Source organism: Poecilia reticulata, chromosome 19 (genome assembly GCF_904066995.2).
Source record: "Poecilia reticulata chromosome 19, P_reticulata-male-v2, whole genome shotgun sequence".
NCBI classification, from domain to species: Eukaryota; Metazoa; Chordata; class Actinopteri; order Cyprinodontiformes; family Poeciliidae; genus Poecilia; species Poecilia reticulata.
Window position 1 is genome coordinate 11,279,392 of NC_088848.1, and position 19,925 is coordinate 11,299,316.

A 19,925-nucleotide genomic window follows, 5' to 3' on the forward strand; every position below is an offset into this window, starting at 1 on the left:
AAAAGTCAACCACTGTCCTCTTTTGCTCTGCCATGAGAGGTTAGACTGACAGACAACCAGGTCCAGGTCCTGTCTACACATTTGGAGTTAATACTAGTCACCCCACTGTTACCAAGTCAGCGACTTTCTTGTTATAGAGCACAAAGTTATAACAAGCACTTTCACAAAGGCTAGGGATAGATGGCTGTTGATCAAGCAAACTCACCATTTTGAATATTTTACACATTTCTGATTCCAGTTCTTTAAAAGCAGAGAGCCATTTTGATAAGAATAATAACTTTTTTTGTTAGTAGAAAATAAATTCCAAACGGAACTGGTGTTTTGATTATATGCTACAATGACCTGCCATACTTTCATAAGCCCATTAGTTAGCTCCTTGAGTTACTGCTACTGACTGACGTCCTCTCTGACGTCACGTCGTGGCAGAAATATGACTCTGCAGGTGGCGCACGTGGTCTGGTGTTTACTTCTTCCAGGAACGTTTTGGTTGGCCCAGCTGGAAGGGAGCAGGGGACGCTGGAATTGTGAAACAGTTTATCTGGATAGAGTTACTCAGCATTTAGGAGAAAATAGATTGAGTATAGAGGCCGGAAAGATGTCAGACTGAAAGCTTTTCCTCTTCCGAAGCAGATTAATCCTTAAAAAAGAGAAGAAAAGTAAGTATAGCTTGTGTCCTGGAGAGCTTGTGTGTGTCACGCATGGGTTCTTTGTTCTAATCCTCTCTGTTTTGCCCAAGTTCAAAAAGCCAAGTGCCCTCAACAAAACTGAGAAAGTTATATATGAGGACATCACTTCTCCACTGAGTTTTCTTTAGCTCTAAACGTTATTGACCTACTCCATTAGCATAGATATGATATAGAAAGGCAGGATTAGGCAAAAACACGTGTCTTACGAAGCTTAAATGTGGTAAATAATTCTATAACTCAAACGTAAAGTTATTGACACTTATAAAAAAACAAAACAAAAAAAAAAAAACGGCTTGTGTATATAGTCCTCCTTACTCCAATACCCCCCAAATATAGTTCAGTGGAAATAATTGTCTTCAGAATCCACTCTGTAAAAACCTCGAAAGTTTGTTAGAAAACATCTTGCAACAAAAATTACTATGAAGACAGAGGAACACAGAAGACAGGTCAGAGATAAAGTTGCCGGGAAGTTTGAAGCAGGGTTATGTCATAAAATAATGTCCACAACATCTCACATCTAACAGAACAGTATTCAAATATTGATGCTTGTGGGTGCAGTATGAACAATTTTTGCAGGGCATTTTAAATACAACATACTGTAATAATGTAAAAATGTGTTCTAACTTCATATCCTTTGTCCAGATATCATCTAGAATGCTTCAGTTCGGAAATCTCTTTGCCCATTTTCACCTTCCTCACAAAGCTTCCGAAAGTGCTCAAAAAGGAAGCTTAAAGCAGCTTCCGAGCCTTCCAGACTTTTTACAACATGTCATGTAAGTATGATGTCACTCTACGTATTGATTTTACAAAATAGGATAAATGTATAGCTAAGTTATGTTAAGTTATAGTTCTCATTTTTTTAGATGTGTCTTGAACTAAATATAGTGAATTTAACTAACTCTCTTTTCTAATCAGATATTTTATCAACCACAAAGTGACAAGACTCTCATCAACAATAAAATAGCTCCTTCATACTGATCCTTTTCTAGAAATAATCCTCAGTATTTGTTGGAATAAAGTTAAAGTTTGTGATTATGTCTCTCATCAACCAGCTGATACTCAGTCCTGTTACAGCTAATTAAGCCAATGAGAGCTTTCATCTTCTTCAAGGTTTGCCATTGGACATGCCTCATGTTAGATTTTAACAGTCTAAATCAATCATGTCATGCATGTCATTAAGGCCTTAATTGCAGCAAAAGTTCCGTCATCACAGTGGTACATCCTTATATATAGCAAAGTCCAAAAACCTCAGTCATGTCAACAAACTCATAATATATTAGCACAAGGTGTTTTTAGCTTAATGAGTGCCAATACTTAACATATTTAATGGGTAACTTTTGTATTTACTAAAGCAGAGTAGATCCTATTAAGATCTTTTGGTTTCGTCTTCTGCAGAAAACTCACCGGGCTGAGGAAGGAAGACGTACACTGCGATCTTCGTGTCCCTGACCAGCATCAAGCCGCCAAAGACGACATCAACATGGTCATCCTGACAGGTTTGAAAGCGTAACCTTTCATGGTGGTTATCAATTATTTGTACAGGGATGTGAAAAAGTGTCGTCCCGTTACAGTTTGCACGTAGAATTTTGAGGAAAGAGATCAATTTAATCCAATTTGGAAGAAGGATGTAACATAAAATGTGGACAAATTTGAGCATAGGGAAGACTTTTCAGAAGGACTGTCAATGTTTTGGATCATTAGACAAATGTTAAGCCTGGCCAAAGATCAATTTGAGTAAATACAAATTACTTTATTTTGTCCTTTAAGTGACATTTTCTTTTATGAACCATTAATGTTGCATGGCATAGAGGCGCCCCATGAACAGAGAATGATGGCCTTCAACATAGCTGTTGTGTTGGACCTTTGCTACATGCTTTCCCCCCTTCTTTCTCTGTCCATTTCCTGTCTGATTAGTTTGAATAAAGTTCCACTAGTGCCATTTTTTTTTTAAACCAGCAAACAGAAGAAAAATACCAATAGACAAAAGCATGATTTTGGAGAATCAATAGACATTCACCTTTGTTTAACTTCTTTTTTTTTTCAGGTCGTGGGATCTTCTGCATGGATGTAAAGCCCTGGAGTGGGACAGTGTGTGCTCACAACCAAAACTGGCATGTGCAAGTGAAAGACAAAGACGAGAATTTTTCCAATACTCACATTGAACAGGTTGAAGATCCCCTCAAAGCTGTCACGGTAAACAGATTCTATTAATAGAAGATTGCTTCAAAAAAAAAAAAAAGGAGCTTGTCTAGCATACTTAAGCTCAAGGTCCAATTAATTATCTAAATCACTGAATTCATACAAACTGCTACAGGGTTAAGAGACTCTGTGTCGCTGTAACAATTTATATGGAAATTTCAAACACTGCAGCAGGGCTACCTAAACTTCACAAGTGGGCACTCTTATAATTGCGTTCGCAGACAGAGGGGGTGGTACGGGGGGAGTTTGAAAGCAGGCAGGTGCCTAAACACAGCTGTGACCTGACGTTGCTGTGTCTGTTAGGAGTCACTCATTTCCATTTCTATAGATACTTCAGTATGACGGGAAGCTTGATTAGAAGACCGTTCTGGCAAACACAAGCTGCACTGGTAAAATTGTTCAGTCTGCAGATGCACTCGAGGTTACATCACTTCCCTTGCCTTTAGGGTCACTGGTTACCAGCCTTTCTTCTTCTTTGAAAGCCTCCAATTGTAATTATAACGGAGGTCATGTATACATGACCAAAACAGTTGGTCCCTAAAATGGATTTTATATCCTTTTTTTTTAGTTATCTTTATTTTATTTTTTGTCCAATGCTGCGACGGATTGGGCAAGTTTGTAGAATGGTAGAAAAGCACACAAAAAAAACTATGCATAACAAGGTGTATGATAAACCAACGCTTCATTTACAGTTAGTTGATATTAACTGCAGTGTCATGACGTCATACGAAAGTCACTTATGATAATAGTGTCTGCCAAATGCAAGATACACGAACTTAAGCAAGACTGCAGGACATCTAGGATCCATATGGGACCCACCTTTTACGCAGATCTTCATGTATCAAGCCTACAGTGCTTAAGTATTTATAGGATGTGGCCCTTCGTTATCCCATGGAAAAGCCCATCTCAGGCCGTTTTTTTATCTAGTTTCTTAACCATATGTTTTAGTACCACAAGCATCAGTTTATCTGTGTCAATAACTTGTTTGGCCAGAGATTACTTACTAGTAATTGAATGACAAAATGAAGTACTATTAGTTTTATCCAGAGACACGGTATAAAATATGCCAGTATGCTAAAGGTATGACGCATTTTTTAAACCTGACAAAGAAGTTGAATCCTTCCAGATGTTTAGCTACAAAATGTTATTTTAATAGGATTTAAAAAATAAAAGAAAACGTACCATCCATATCATTATGGTCATATTTTAAAATGAACAGCCAAAAAAGAAAAGTAGACATTAAATTTTTGAACTCCATTATGTTTAACTGTCTCTTCTTCTAGCGCAAAACGGCTCAATTATGCAGTCATTTGAAGAGGAGCGGAGTGCCTGTACGCAACAGTCTCTTCTTCCCCAGAGTCATCTTTCTCTCCCCCGACCTCAAGCTGGATGAGGAGCTGATGAAGAGAAGGGAGCTGGTACCTTACAGCCAGATAGATGAGTTCCTCAAATCTTTCAAAGAGGGCTATGTGGGCTGGATATCTGATGCTGTGACTCCCTCCTGGATCTCAGGTGAATGGATCAACAGGCTTCAAAAATGTACATAATGGCTCAAACCCTCATGGTCTTCAAAGAGCTTGTAGAACCACATTTTTAGTGTTGAGCTTAAGTTATTAAGTTAAATTGTCCAAATTCAAACAATTCAGTTGTATTTTTATTTTTTTATTGCTCTGCAGGTCGTCTGTCGTACAGGCAGATGGAGTCGGTGCGAGGCATCCTCAGGAAGATGGGAACGTGGGACCTGGTGCTTCTGCATGGTGGCGAGCAACTGAAAGGAGACTACCAGGGCTGCCAGTACATCGCGCTGGACCGCCAGGACACTGAAACGTTGGAGTTTTCCAGAGTCAAGACCCTCGCTGTTGAGTCATTGTGGGCTTTGTTAGGCCACGTTCCTCAGGTGAGTTCACAAACCTGACTGATGACTTTACATGTCATGTAGTGATGTAAAATGTAATGGCGGACATGATCCAGCAGGGGGCAGTAGTACTTTATGGCTGCCTAACTCAACTCTTTGTTGTTTATATCTACCATGTTGTGGTGTGAACACAGTGCCTGAGAGTGCACTCGTAGCGTAATATAACACAAGTTTAAAATGTTACATGAATCCTTTTTTAAGGTAAATTTTTATTTCAAAATGTAAAAAAAATAAAATAAAGCAATACATTTTTATGAGACATTTAAATGAAAAGTTCTTTGTATTTTTTGCAATGAGGAAAGCATTGGTCATTTCCAATCTTTTTAAATGAAATAATAACCATTAAAAAATCTTAATTGCTTGAGAAAGAACATGTAATTTCTTACATCAGAAGCGGCGACATCTAGAACAGCATAGTATTCATCAGTTATTGAAGACTGCAATAATGATTCTTGGTTTCTTTTTAGTGCAGCCAGACTAAAGTAGAGTCGCAGCTTTGTGAGGCATGCATTCCTTTATCTGTCAGTAGGGATGACTTCACAAGGTTCTTTGTAAATAAAATCAATTCTAATTTAAACAAAAATGTTTAGCATCCTTCCCAAAATTGCAACTTGTTCATTTCTAGGCAAAGTTCCCTTAGTAATAACTCTATAACCTGATTTGTGTGCATTTTTTAACTGATCTTAGCTTCATCTACAACTTTGACATTGATCTTAACCCTCATTCCCAGTAGAAATATATGTAGATATTTTGTCGGTGTTTGCAGCAATATACCAATTGGCATTATATGATTAACTGAATTCCAATGTATTTTATCATAACAAGATTTCTCATGAATTTATTAACTGAATTTGATTTGGACTGCATGAGTGGATTGTTTTGGATAAATCTGGGTTGAATTGAATATGGCCTGCATTATTCATTGAGGTTACATTTGTTGTAAACTGACACTCTACAATCTAGATTAATTGAATTAAATGCATGTTTTGAAAAACAACCTTAACTGATTTGATATTTATTTGGATTACCTCTCCAAATGTCGATTACTGCCACAACCTCCCTAGTTTGTCAGGGTGGTAAGGTAATTAATTTTGTTTACCTGCCACTTGTTCACTTGGAAATGAGAGGTTTTTCAATTACCATGTTTTTCATCATTTTATTAAAATATTTTTTCATGTAAAAACAACATTAAATAATCTGGAAACAAAGACCTAATTGAAGAGATTGTAACTACAATAGTAAATGTATTGCAAGGTTTTGCTTTCATATCCTAGACCAGAAAAAATAATGAAACTAAAAATGTCCAACATTGATGCCACAAATCTTTATAAAAGGCCATTGCTAAACCAAAAGATCATAAATGGATATACATCAGACAAAAGTTCAGTTTTTTTTTTCTTATCTTTCAAGCATTTGCTTCATCACACTCATATTATCAGTTTATCAGTTATGAATAAGAATACATTTAAATCTGTTTAACATTTTACATCATTTAAGTTCATTATATGCTTTATATGTTTATCCAGGTGTGCAAGTTTAATGTAGTCTGTTTATTTTTTCAAAAATGTCACTTCTTAGCTAAATTGACAAGTCTTGCAACTTTAAAAAAAAAATCATTGGTATTAGGTAATATAATCAAAAACACAGCAGCATATATAATGAATTCTGAAGTGATAAGTATTTAATGCACTTGACTTTAACATTTTTGATTTAGTATAATTTATGGGACTCTCAGCACTGCCTATTGCAGATAATGTATCCAGAAAAATTATTTCAGATACTTTATTTTTGCATTATTTATCAAAAGTCTAGTTACAGACCTGGTTAAAAATATGAAAAAAAACAACAATCTTTTACAATTTTACAATTTACTTGTATTAAAATTCATTAGCGTCAAACCAACATTTTAAGTCGTCTCCTATTGTTTCCACACAATCCTTCCCATAACAATACAGATGTGGGTTTTCTGCTACCAGTAAAGATTGAAGCCATTTATAAACTGTATGAATATTATTAATTAGAAGAAAAACATTGGTCTTAGCACTGATACTTGAGGAACACCACATGAAATCCGTAGCAATTGTTGATATGTATGTAGGAATGCAGCTAAATTTTATTCATGTTAGTTACATATTGAAAAATATATTCTTGGACATTTTTATTCAGGACTTCTCACAAAAAAAAAAAAATTGCTGCTCATACATCACTTTCAATTGTCAGTTAATTTGCTTTGAAGGTTGACATTACTTCTTCAACACCAAGGAGCGTGACCTGTGGTCCGCATCCATTACTGATTCGCAACCCTCTGCACCCAAACACCGAGCCTCGGCCTCCCATGCAAGTCCAGGCTTCAGTGTGCACCCAGCCCCCACCCTCAAAAACCCAAACCCAGAGTATGCACTCTCACTACTCGCCTCCAGCTGCTGTGTATTTGATACACGACCCGGCAGTCATTAGAAGGTCTCCAGCAGACTCCTTTCTAGCCTATGGGGACACACGCAGCAAAAGACAAATATATTGTTTTCAAAGACATATTTTTAACTGCAAATGTGTCACAAAGCCTAATGTACCCTTCAAATTTTTTTATTTTTTTTGCTGTACTACGCCACATTTGTTTTAATATATATTTCAACAAACTTAAACACGTGAATGGATTTAGGCATAGAACGCGTTCAGCTTGAAGCCTGTGCCATCCACTGCATGCAGGATGACATCCACTTTACTCGTGTGCAGCTGCTGCAAAGGGGAAGCTTGAGGGGATGCAGGGAAATCTAATATCTCCCCTGGGCATATTTTCAGGGCTCAGAAATAATGCATGCTTTTGATTTGTTACTTGTAAACACACAGGCTGAAAAACCTGTGGTATGACCTTACAGTTTCACTCGGGCATCTGTTTGCTCTGTTAAAAGGGGCGTCAGATCGCGTGTGTTTTACCCGTGAGCTCGGGTAATTGCGCCGCAGTGAATGGGAGGTCTACATGCTCCAAAGTGGAGAATGATAGAGTAGAGTGGCTGTAATTTATTAATTACGGTCTATATTCTTAGACCACTGTCCTGGCTTCATTCAATTTGTATGGATTGAGGAGTAATTACAGTGTGTGTGTGTGTGTGTGTGTGTGTGTGTGCGTGCGTGCGTGCGTGCGTGCGTGCGTGCGTCTGTGTGTTAAGAAGGCAGAGTAAGAGGTGAAAGTCTGTTCACGTCAGGATCCAAAGTGCAGGTTTATTTTTGTGTTCATCGCTGCGTTACATCCTGTTTGGTTAGGTTGTTTTTTTAAAAAAAATGAAACATGACATTATTTGTCAGTTTCTTCTAAAAGCGCTCCTTAAAGTCTCCAATTCCATGCGGCCATTTAACATCTCCGCTAATAAAAAGACTGTACAAATACGGGTGTCTCGGTTGCTGGAGCTACATCTTGTCTCCCCGACGGGCCACAGGTTTCACACAATTGCAGCTTGTTAATTCAGCTCCACCCTGACATTCCTCTCCGTTTGGCTGTCTCCTGGGCTGCACGTGTCGCAGGCTTGTAATGGACAGCCTGGTGCGTGTCGAGCTCGGCGCAAATGAAAAGGTTGAGAGGAGGGGGACATCAACTGCTTTGTGGTGGTAATGAACGATGGCAAACAGTAAAAAGGGCCCGGAGCGGGTCATTTACAAAGCCTGACAATTCTGCTGCCCAAATAGATCTTATCGGGATCGACTGTCGCCATTCGCTCTCTTTATGATCAGCTCAAATTATTTATAGAGACATCACAAAATACTCGCATTTTTGATTTTAATTGTCTTTTCATATATTGCTGGGCTCACAAAAACAAAACAAAAAAATTTATTCTTGCAACCTGTTTTTATAAAAAAACAAAAATGAAGGTTTTAACATAATAGTAACAATTTAATATTCCAGTCCAACTTTGACTAATCTGTATAATATCTACACAGAAGCAATGACGTTCTCATTTTTTATGTTTTTACAAGTAGAATAAAGTCCTGGTTTTGAAACACTGATGGTTTCTGGACTGGTTTTGGTGGAAGTAAGAGGCCAGTTTTACAAGTACAAATATGATGCAAATGAGCTGTAATTTAAATTTAAAAGCCAAACAACTAAAAATAATTTCTCACGCCAATCTTTGCTTCAGACAGATATGCAATACCTTTCACTGACCTCCGAAGTTGAAACCCTTGAAATAATATTAATCAAGCACAACAATGTTCTTGGTACAAGCCAGATCGGTAGGATTTACCAGTTATTATAGTGTTAATCTATTCTGCTATGGTGAGTTTATCTATTCTGATTTATTCACTAAAGTTCCTCTTACAAGTTTTGTGATAGATTGTCTCCCATGAATCCGTCATGCAATTTGCTCAGCAGCTTTTAAACTTAAATGAAAATTGTTTCCAAAATAAAGCACCAGGATATTCAAATTTCTATAATTTCAGGATCACTCTTGAAAGAAAATTAGAATTGGAAATAATTTGCTCTGCTGTGTGTGTGTGTGTGTGTGTGTGCGTGTGCGCGTGTGTGTGTGTGCTCGTGTGCGCGCGTGTGTGTGTGTGTGTGTGTAGGAAGTCGCTGAGGAAAACGTAATTACACAAGAGAAGTGTGCTGCAATATCACAAGTGTCTGTGATTAGCTAGTAAAGACATGGTCCACTTACATAGTCGAAGGCAATGATAAAAGCTGCGACATGTTTAAACTTGGTAAATATTCTTTTTTTTTGTTGTTTTTTTTTCACTCAAGTACTGAGAAGTAGTGAAAAGTCCCACAGAGAGAATCTGCTTGTGTCCATTTGAAGATGACTCTCTGCCTTTTCTCTAAATTTATCCCCCGGTGTGGTATAGCAGTCATGTTGGAGAGCTCTTCAACCACTCTTTTGTTAATTTAAACATCTGCTGTCAAGGTTCGTGTTTTATACATCCTACTTAACACGTGCAGTTCCAGTTAATTTGAATATATGTTTAAAAAAAAAAGCTTAAAGGCATCAATATTCATTCAAATGTTGGTCTGCAGCAAGAAATAGACATTTGAATTTTATTACAGAACAAATAGGAATACTTGCTTAATCAAGTTTGAAATAAAAACTGGCTTTAAAACTGTATGCTGTATACTGGAAGAGAGAAGTAAACACACTTTTTAATAAAAATACAAAGAAAAGTTTAAACAACTAAAAAGACTTTAAACCTAAAACTGCCAGAAGTACACAGCTCAAAAAATAAAGGGAGCACTTTAACATTTAAGTGAACACTGAAGTGTTCCCTTTATTTTTTTGAGCAGTATATAAATAATTGCAGGCTTGCAATTTGAAGATGTGTTCAGTTCATTGTTTATCAGGCAGTCAACTGAACCAGATGGAAGGACAATTTTGCTAATGATTCCCTTTAAAAATGATGTTCACATTGTCTCTTACAATATAAATTAAAATTATGTGGAGAAAAGCTGTAGCTGATCCTATATGAAGGAGTGCATGGATAAAAATTTGTTTGTTGTTTACGTAAAGTGAGCAGCACAGATATCTGCTGCAGGAAACTAGAAAACCAGCAGTTTGGAAACTCGGTTAAGTCACTCTGCAAGTGTTGTGGGATTGTTTGTGATTATTACAATAACTAGCATATATAAAATTTGATCACAAACAAACAATTCCCCCCAAAATCTAGCTAATTAACAAATTTAAACTGCACAGCGGTGGAAAAAGTGTTTGTCTCTTACTGGCTTCTTTTTTTCTTTTTCTTTTGCATGTTCGTCACTTTTTTTTTTCCAAACAATTTTTCACAACTATGCATATTTTAAATTCACTAAATATACATCCACACTGTCATATGAATTCATACTGAGTTCAGTTTATTTGTCAAGTACCCAGCAAGATCTTATGGAGGCACAATTTCTCTATTAAGGTTTCTATGATCGATTTCAAAAACGATTAAATTAATTAGAATAATGAAATGTAGTGAAGGAGAAATATGAAAACTGCAATTGAAAATCAAATCTAACCTTTCCAGTCAGTCCTGGTCCCCTGCATGACCCTCTTTCATGCATTTTTAATTGCCGAATTATCCAGAAACCCATGTGGTGGTCACAACAAATGGTTCTGGGGGGTTTCCTGCAGCTGTACAGAATACAAGCAAAGCCCACTTAAGAACAAATATGAAAGAAAAACCCAGATTAAAAACACAAACGGTCACAGTTGGAGTCCGTTAGCCATACTTGGAACAGAACTTGGCACTGGATGTTTTTGAAAAACTGACTATTTCTTAAAGGGAAAACTGTGTGTTGTATTACTTGGATTGATTTTCAGTCTTTATCTGGTCAGCTTCTTTAAGGAACTTTAACTGCATTCCTCAGCAGCAACAAAATCCCATCCAACTCTTCAGAGACCTTCTTCTACTTAAAAGTATTCTGCACTCAGACTCAACTTTGTACATTTTTAGCTACTCTAACATTGGTTACAATTTTTCCAATTAAACAATATAAGCTATACATTGGATATTTTAGCTGATTTGAGCTCAGAAATTGAGCATATTGCATTTATTCTTCATTTTCACATGAACTGCCTTTTTTCCCTACTCTGTGTTTGCAAAGCCAGAGATGTTGGCTTCATATTTGTTATCGTTTTAAAAGTATTAATTGCTTAGGATGACTGCTAAATGCTGAAACAATATTATTAAAAAGCAAGCATTAGCACTTGCTTTTGCACTTGAATTATAAATAATTAAATGCTAATATAATCCCCAGAACTGTTGACTTTCCATTCACCTGAGGAAAACTAAAATCAAAATCTCTTGAAATAGTTGGACGGTCGTAAACTAATTTTATTTTTTTTTTTAATCCCAATTCTCTTCTGTTCTTCCGGTCAGGAAATTTCACAACTACATATTTTTCTCCATATTCAGATTTGGTACTAAATGTGAGGGCTCTCTCGCCGTCGCTTTTTCCTTGCTTGTCATTGAAGATCTTAATTTTATCTCCCAGACCTCAGTTATTTGTTTTGTGGATTCCGGATATTACAGAGATCTCCCACAGAACAAGGCTCTTAGATATGATCAATAGGGATTCATGAATAATGAAGGGGACTGAGTGGAGCAGAGGCACTTAATTACAGCTTCAAAAGCCATTCTCGTTAATTGAGGTGAATAAAGGTGGTGAAGTGGACTGCGTAGAGCCATTAGTTTTCTTTTTTTTATTATTATTCTTTCTTTTCGTAATTACAGCAAAAAAGAAAAACCTTACTAACATCAAGAAAAGACCAGCTGAAGTCATGGTTTTCTCAGAATGGTGCATTTTTTGTGTTTGTGATTAAATAAATAAAAAAAAAGTTTAATTTGGGTGCCAATTCATTTTTCCTGGCCACCTGTGAGCAGTCTGTTGTATTTTTAATGTAAATGACAGTACACTGCATGTTCAGACAACCTCTGTGGGCTGTAGATACAATACTTAATTGACAGCCCTGCCATCTGTTACGGTTATGTGAAATTATGGATAAACTAGTTAACAGACACTTTGGCCCATTGTCTGTTGTTTTGATAATCACCCTTAATAACAGTCGGCATCAATATGGTCTTTAAACCCGATTTGAGAGTTAATGGAGTCAGATGGGGACAGTCGGTGTGTGCTCTGGGGCTAATTTTGTTAGAGATGTTCGTAAAGGCCAAATTAAATCAGTCGTAGATTGGACCCTCTCAAGTCAGCCAGACAACCAGACCCATTGAGGAGAAAAGGAGGGGATTCATATTTTAACCTCTCAGAAAATGCACTTATGTGGATGGAAATAAAGTCATAGCAGGGTGACTGGATGCAAATGGTTATTGGAGAGAGTCTAATGGCTTCCTGTTAGCCGAGGCAGTCTGTTAGGAAACAGCCATTCAGAATTTAACGTGCAATTTTTTTTTTCCCCCTTTGTTTTCACATTTATGGCTTTAGATAAACGTTGTTATCGATGTAAATGGTCATGTCACCAAATCAAAGTTGAATAATTTTAACGGATGAGCTACATCTGGACCATGCAGAAGCTTCATTAGGATGTTTTAATATTTTATGCAGGAAGTAGTGCAGAAACACTGCAGAAGTAGTTGATGAATTGGCCAGCAGTTTTTTTTCAGCGAAAAAAAAAAATATTCTCATACTTATAGCAAATTTTGAAACGATTTGAGTTGAAGTTATATTGTATCCACTTTTTAATTTGATTAAATTGGGGCATAATTTGGAACTTTTACAATCCTTTAGCATGCTATCTATTTAGGTGAGTTGAAATTGAATTCAATTTTACAAAAAAAAAAAAAATTGGTTAGTCCATGATTTAACAAGATGGCAAATGCATTTGTGCATAGGTTGAGGTTTGTTCGGATAGATTATTTTTGTCCGATTTAAAAAAAAAATGCAGTCTTATGAATATTTCAGAACTTAAATTCCGAAACAAAAAATGAAAACAGAATAAATGTTCAAGGGTGGAACACTTTTTCTCAGAATAACATCTACCTACAAACCAGTTTTGCTCCGTTTACGTGATATTTTGGACTGTCAACAAAGACGGTTGGTTTGTCAGAGGTGTGTCACTTTGTGTTACCTCTCCGTTTGCGTCTGGGGAGACACGGCGCGGAACAAAGAGCCCGTCGTCTGAAGCCGGTGTGCCGTTACGCTCACTGAGAGTTCACCTGAAACACTGCACCCATGGCTCCAGGTAACGGGCCCTTCTGACTGATGCCCCGCTGGAATTCTTTGACTTTATCAGAGGAAGAATCTGAACTTTGTGAATGGCAATACACACAGGCGGTGACACATCCTTACCCAGTTACAAGGCTCTTCTCATTAATCACATTAATCAGACTTGTCAGACCCCAATATTTAAACACAAGCAAGTTTTGCAACGTGTGGTCGCAAAGAAAAATCTGTTTCGTGTGCTTGTTTTATCATCCGAACACATTTACCCCAAACGTGCTTTGAATAATGTGCAGTACACCTGCTGGCCTGAAAGGGTAAAGGATAAAGAAACCAGTGGAGATCCGTATCAGCAGAGTGAACCTTCTTCTTGCTTTGTGGAGACTTTTGGCAGATGGTAAATAAGAAGGAGTTTGTCTGAAACACGAGGAGTGATGTCATTCAAATAACTTCCAACATCTCTGAAAAAGAGAGCGGCCGCCCAGGGTAGACACTGATAGGTGAGCTCTCAGGCCCCTTCTGTTCAACCCAGCCTTCGCCCCGAGGGCGCTGTCCTCGACATAAAGTGCTACAGACGCCCACAGTCACACAAACACTCAGGCCTGTTAGTGCTTGAAATGGTAGTTATTACGGTGTACTTGTGAACAGTTTACAAGGAAAGGTGAGATATAATTTTATTAGCTATTGATCTGTTCATGCTGGTTTGTTGGAGATTGCAACGCAGTGACAAACTGTAATTCCATCGGCGCACTAAAGGAAACGCATAGATTACTTAGTGATGCTGTAAAGTCTTTCTTTAATTTGTGTTTTTTTTGTTTGTTTTGCCTACAGCTTATGAAAACACACAAAAAAAATTATTACAGAAATATGAACTTAATACAAACTATGGTGCATTCTTAAAATATGTTTTATTCAAAAACTATTATTTTCTGACAAATGTGTGCCATCAAATCATATTCTGATTTATTGAAAATGACTGTCGAAAAAAATCATGTTTATTTTTCTTCAACTTAATTATTGTATGCATCTTTATGATGGTCTATTATAAAAAGTGATGCTCAATTTTTATTGTAATACAAAAGACGTAAAAGGTCTAACAGCTGTGAAAAAACACTGTTGCTCTTCCTTTATGACTCGTTTGTCTGTTGTAAACTTGACAACGTCGTCTTTTGCTTCAGACTGTCGCTTTACGTGACTTTAAGAGCATCATGCCGTACCAGTTTCTGAATCTGTTAAACTATTTGGATTAGAAGAACATCTGCCACACAGGATCACTACATGGGATTTTCAGCCAAAGGTGGTAGGAATCTTCCCTCTTGTTTTAGCAACTTATAACTTCGTTCTTATTGCTTTCTTTTTTTTTTTGATAACATCATTAACTGATGCAGTAATTAAACATAAACTTTGCCACAATGCTTCCAGGCGATTTTGATCTTCCGCAATCTGCGGTAAAATCTCCAAAATACGCCTCTCGTCCCGTCATCTGTTCTGTTTGAAAGATGCAGGAGCTGCATTGTCTGACCCACAGAGGATAGAGGCGCCTAGCTTTCTGTGCCTAAAATTAGTTAATTGCTGATTAGCGATGATTACACTTGGCTGTAATTTGTTAGAATAATTCCACTCTGACATTCTTGCCTTGGTTTGTAAACCTCTGAGCCACCAGCTGTCAGAACGCTACTTTTTCATGCATCCCAAATTAATAGACACTTGCTGACTCTGAAGTGGCCTGATGCTATTGTAACACAAGCCATGTGGCATCCGGCCAAGGCTGCAATATAAGACACAATTGTTTTGTCTTTTTGTCCTTTTTTTTTTTTCTCTTCCCCTCTATCTTCCTACTCCCCTTTTTAATGCACACTAATAAGCAAGTAAATGGTAGAAAGATGTGTGTGTGAAATCATGGCAGCCTTTGTTGCAGATAATTAGGTTAGCAGCGAGAGCGTGCAGGTGCTGAGGGTGTGCTGTGTGCTTGTGGTGTGTTATCGACTTGCTCATAGGCTGTCAGGGGTGTCGCACTTCCCATCAGCCCCGAAGCTCAGCAACCTCTTCACTATTAAAATGATCACTTTCAATAGCAGACAAAAGAAAGAGGGAACATATCTAGTGCAGGGTATTTTCCCCACCTCTAATGCTTATCTGCCTTTTGATGTCGCCGTAATAAAAGGCCCATTGGGCTTCCACAATGACCTGCAAAATGGACAAGGGGCCGATATACTAGGCTCTGACTGTCGCTAGCATTAACTAAAAGGCCCAGACATTATGGAGAGCCGGGGATGAAAGTACATGGAGGGAAAAAAAAAATAATTGAAAAATTGCCTAATGCTAAAGTGAAAGAAAATGGAACTGTGAAAAGGCACTGTAATATTCTGTTATCCCCAGTAAATGCAGCCAAACAAGAGATGTGGCGTGGCATTCTTTTTGAAATGGATGTGGTTCAATTACCTGCATGTCTAAATCTAGTTAAGGCCGCCATTGTCAGGCTTGAAACATAACAGGCAGTTTTGATGTAGTGTTAAAGCGTATTATGCCCTACAACCTACAGAAAATCACGGGAGGGATGACTCCATTCAAGATGTGGAGGGAAATTAAAGCTCATGCCAAGAAGAGGGTTAATTTAATATTTATTCAGTTCCGGACTTCTGTTTGGATCTCAGTTCTGACTGAGGGGCTCGGTGTTTAAAACGGCTGATTGGAAAGGTTACAGTTTAATAGTTAATTTGATTTTAAATAGACGCATGATTCTTTCCACATGTAACATGCTAGCATTACAAATTGACAAATGTATTGCCACATCTACTAAAAATAGGACTTAAAATGCATTACTCTTTTAGTCCAGCACCATAATCTAACTCTAATTTGAGCGCAATTATTTCTCTCGAGAAATAATTGTTGTTAGCACAATCATCATTGGCACAATTGTTGCCACTCCTGCTGTTACTGCTTTGTACAAACCTCCTTTTGTCAGTAGGACAGCACTTGCTGTTGTTCTGCTCCTCTGTCTTTTGAGAAGACAGGTGCACACAGAGAGAGGAATCTCTGGCCGGTCCTCATTGTACAATCTCCCAAGGTATTCCAGAATCCTAGGTCCTCCATTATACTCTTTTGTTTAGCTCACTTCAGAGGGATCCTGTATGATGTAGGCTGGGAAGGCTCTGAAAGAAGGTCATATGCATTTGGCCAGTATCCTGCTACGAATCGGTGATGACCAATTTCCATGTTACTGGCAAGTGTCTGTGATAATTTTATCCAGAATCCCAAGATTTAATAATACTACACACACTAAGAAGCTCTGAGGGTCTTTGGGAGAGAAAAGAGCCCACAGCATCACACAGCCACCTCTATTTAAGTAAGTTTGGGGTGCTCTGGCACCCTAACCCTTTTACACTAGACTTACTTGAAGTGGAGGGATGGAAGATTATCATACTGTTACCTATCATCTGGAGAAAGACGACATTGTGGGAAGAACTGTGGTAATAATAAACAAATATATCTACAAACTCCCAAAGGGATTAGGATTCAAACTATTCCTTCTATTTCGCAGTTTGTTCCATACGAGACTATAAATACATACAAGCATGTTTGAAAATACAAAGATGTTTGAAAAAAATCCAGTTTTTGTCTTCTCATTTGGAATATTGTTGCACCACTTAATGTAACTATTATACTGACAATGCCTATTTGATCATTGGTAGTTTTTATGTGTTTATCATGTTTGTATTTGTGAGGCTTTGACTGTATGCAGGTCATATAAATTACTTTATTGCTGTTATTATAAATGATACGTTCAACTGTGGGCTCTAAATTCGCCTCTTGACGACTTTAGCCATTTAAGGTATGGCTAAATTCGTCAAGAGGCTAATTTCCCGTAGCTGTTTCATAGCTTACGAAGACGCATCTACCTTACTTAAATGTTGTTCTGTTTCTGTTTTGAAGAGCTGATAAAGGCAGGAAAATGTTTAAATCACAGAAAAATATTTTTTAGATCCTCTGATCGATCTGAAACAGTGAATATTCCCAGTAGGATCACAGTGTTTATTCTACAGGCCAGCTGCTAAGCTTCATTTTAATTCAAGGTGTTACAGACATGGTCACAGCATTAAAAAAAAAAACAATTCCCATAATAATCTCTTTAGGATCATGCACATTATTGGTCTTTGTTTAAAATTCTTGCATCCTGACTTTTGTTTTCTGAATTAAAGGTGTGTTTTTCCGCTTTCTACTCCTCAGGTAACTGTTAAATTGTATAAACGAGGCCCTCACGGCTGGCTGGGTAAATCCCTGAATGCCACCGCCATCATCCCTTCCAACACCTTTGTGATCTTCAGAGTTAGTGGCGAGGAATCTGATGCCAAAATCCCAGCGAACATTATTCACAGCATCACACTCAGCATATGACACGGTGGAGACAATCAAAGGATTAATGGAAGCTTTCTGAATGAATAACATGCGTATGCAAAAAGAAAAGAATATGTTTTTTTATGAATGAATGTTTCTCTATGCAGATATGGCACTTTGTTGTCTGTTGCTAACATATTCCACGTGTCTTTGTGTGAGCGCACTTTGAAAAAGATCCCATTTGCAATTTTTCCTGCTTAATTCTGAGAGTGAACATGATGTTAATGAGATTTTTGACAATTAGCCTGATTAACTTTGTCGTGTTGTGAATTTCCAGGGCCGACCCCCCACTTTGCGCGAGCTGTTAATTAACCATTATTCCTGCCGACTGGGTCACATCAGTTTGAGCTGTGAGTGTTTAATGTTCTAATCGTGGCTGTTAAAACGGGTGGCCTCTGGCTCGATGAGGATCCGGGATGTCAATGTTTCGGTGGGTTTTTATAGGAAGTTATTTACAGACTGTTTAGAGAAAGTAAATGTTTTTGATATCTTAATGTGCTCCACTGCTCAGAGGAGATTATGCAGTTCCATGGTTTTATTTTGTAGGCGTGGGAGTTGGGTGGGGAAATGTGATGGGGTGGCCTCAAGATAATACAGTAAAATGAACTTTCTGTGGTGATGGGATCCCCTTCAGCTAAAGCCTGTCTACTGTATACTTGTGCAGATTTTTTTAATGTGTTATCTGACAGAGAGTTTAAAAAGCAAAACCACTCATTTGCATGGATTTAGTCTTGGCATTGGGCAATTGAAAGCATTAAGGTAAACCAAAGCTTTTATTAGTTACTGTATAAAAATGCTAAAATGTTCCTTTGTTTTAAAGTCCTTTTTATCAGATGCCAGTGATGGAGGGATGGAAGCATAGAATAATTCTATTCTGGACTTTTCGATGGTTGTTACATGCTGCCAGTCAGCAGCATGTAACAACCACCACTTTAGAGAAATACATTTTAGCTATATTTCTAAACAAGTGCCTATTGCAGACATTATTATATTCATACAGTTCAGTTCAAAGTATTCAGATTTTAGCACATTACAGGGCAGCCTCTGAATCTCCTGGCATGAGGTAACTGGGCAGACATCTTAGTAAAAACATGTAAAATCTTGTTAGTAATGACTATGTTAATAACATGGTCAAATTGTGACAAAATGTCATGCGCAAAAGCGTATTATGCCCTAAGCAAAACACAGCAGCAATTACAACGGTTTTATTTATTAGCGTTAGCTAAAAGGTATTTAAAGAAATGGGTAAAATAATGACAAATAAAGAAGACTAATAAGCAGTAATTTGATACACGATGCATTTTTCATTTATTTGTGCTCTCTATTTGAATGCCTTTCAGTCTTTCTTCTTGAAACTTCAAGCACTTCATGGAAATGGATTGTCATTACTTTCTTTAGCTGATTTGCTTAAGCAATATTAGGTGGGTTTTTAAGTCATTGTTTTAAATTTTGTGGTATAATAAAGGTTTTTCATTGTTTAGCAATAACGTTTTACTCTCTTTTTTTGGGTCCATGTGACTGGCACCTAGCTTCATACTGGTGTTCTGAAGTTTTTTGTTTTTTTTTTAGTTTGGGCTCTATGTTGACAAAACAGTTTACATTAATTTGCTTTGTATTTCAGTGAAATTAATAGATGATTTTCAGGACGGTATTTATTTGTCATCATTCCTTCATAAATAGCAACAAAGGGTAAATCTCAGTGTATTTTCTGTTGCAAACAAAAGGTTTGTAACATGTTATGTGTGTTAACTTTACATACTGTAACATATATGTAAAGTTAAAGGAAATTGTGACATGTTTTTTACATGACAAAACTGATCTGAAACATGGGGTGTGCATTCATATTGAGCTCTTTTTAATCTATCTGTAAAAAAAAAAAAACTGAAAAAAAAAAAACTAGCACAGCATCCAGAAGAGAATTAAATGCTAAACATTCGAGCTAAAAGGGATTTTAATATCTTCGTCAAGTTTACTGGAAGACAAAAGGACCTAAATACAGGATAAACCTAGAATAAATCCTGCTAGGAGCTTCTGAAGACATAAGACGGGAATCTACACATACAGCCAGAGATGCAATGAAATGGTTTAG

General features: G+C 37.3%; 1 protein-coding gene across 1 annotated transcript; it reads left to right on the forward strand.

The window, feature by feature from the left end:
• The first annotated feature begins 361 nt into the window (after nt 1–361).
• LOC103481578 (uncharacterized) lies at nt 362–19,323 on the forward strand. Its single transcript, XM_008437149.3, has 7 exons — nt 362–656; nt 1,329–1,459; nt 2,082–2,182; nt 2,731–2,879; nt 4,169–4,397; nt 4,562–4,782; nt 17,669–19,323. The coding sequence occupies exons 2-7, from the start codon at nt 1,341–1,343 to the stop codon at nt 17,834–17,836; spliced, it is 987 nt and encodes a 328-aa protein (XP_008435371.1). The 5' UTR covers nt 362–656; nt 1,329–1,340; the 3' UTR covers nt 17,837–19,323.
• Nucleotides 19,324–19,925: the final 602 nt, after the last annotated feature.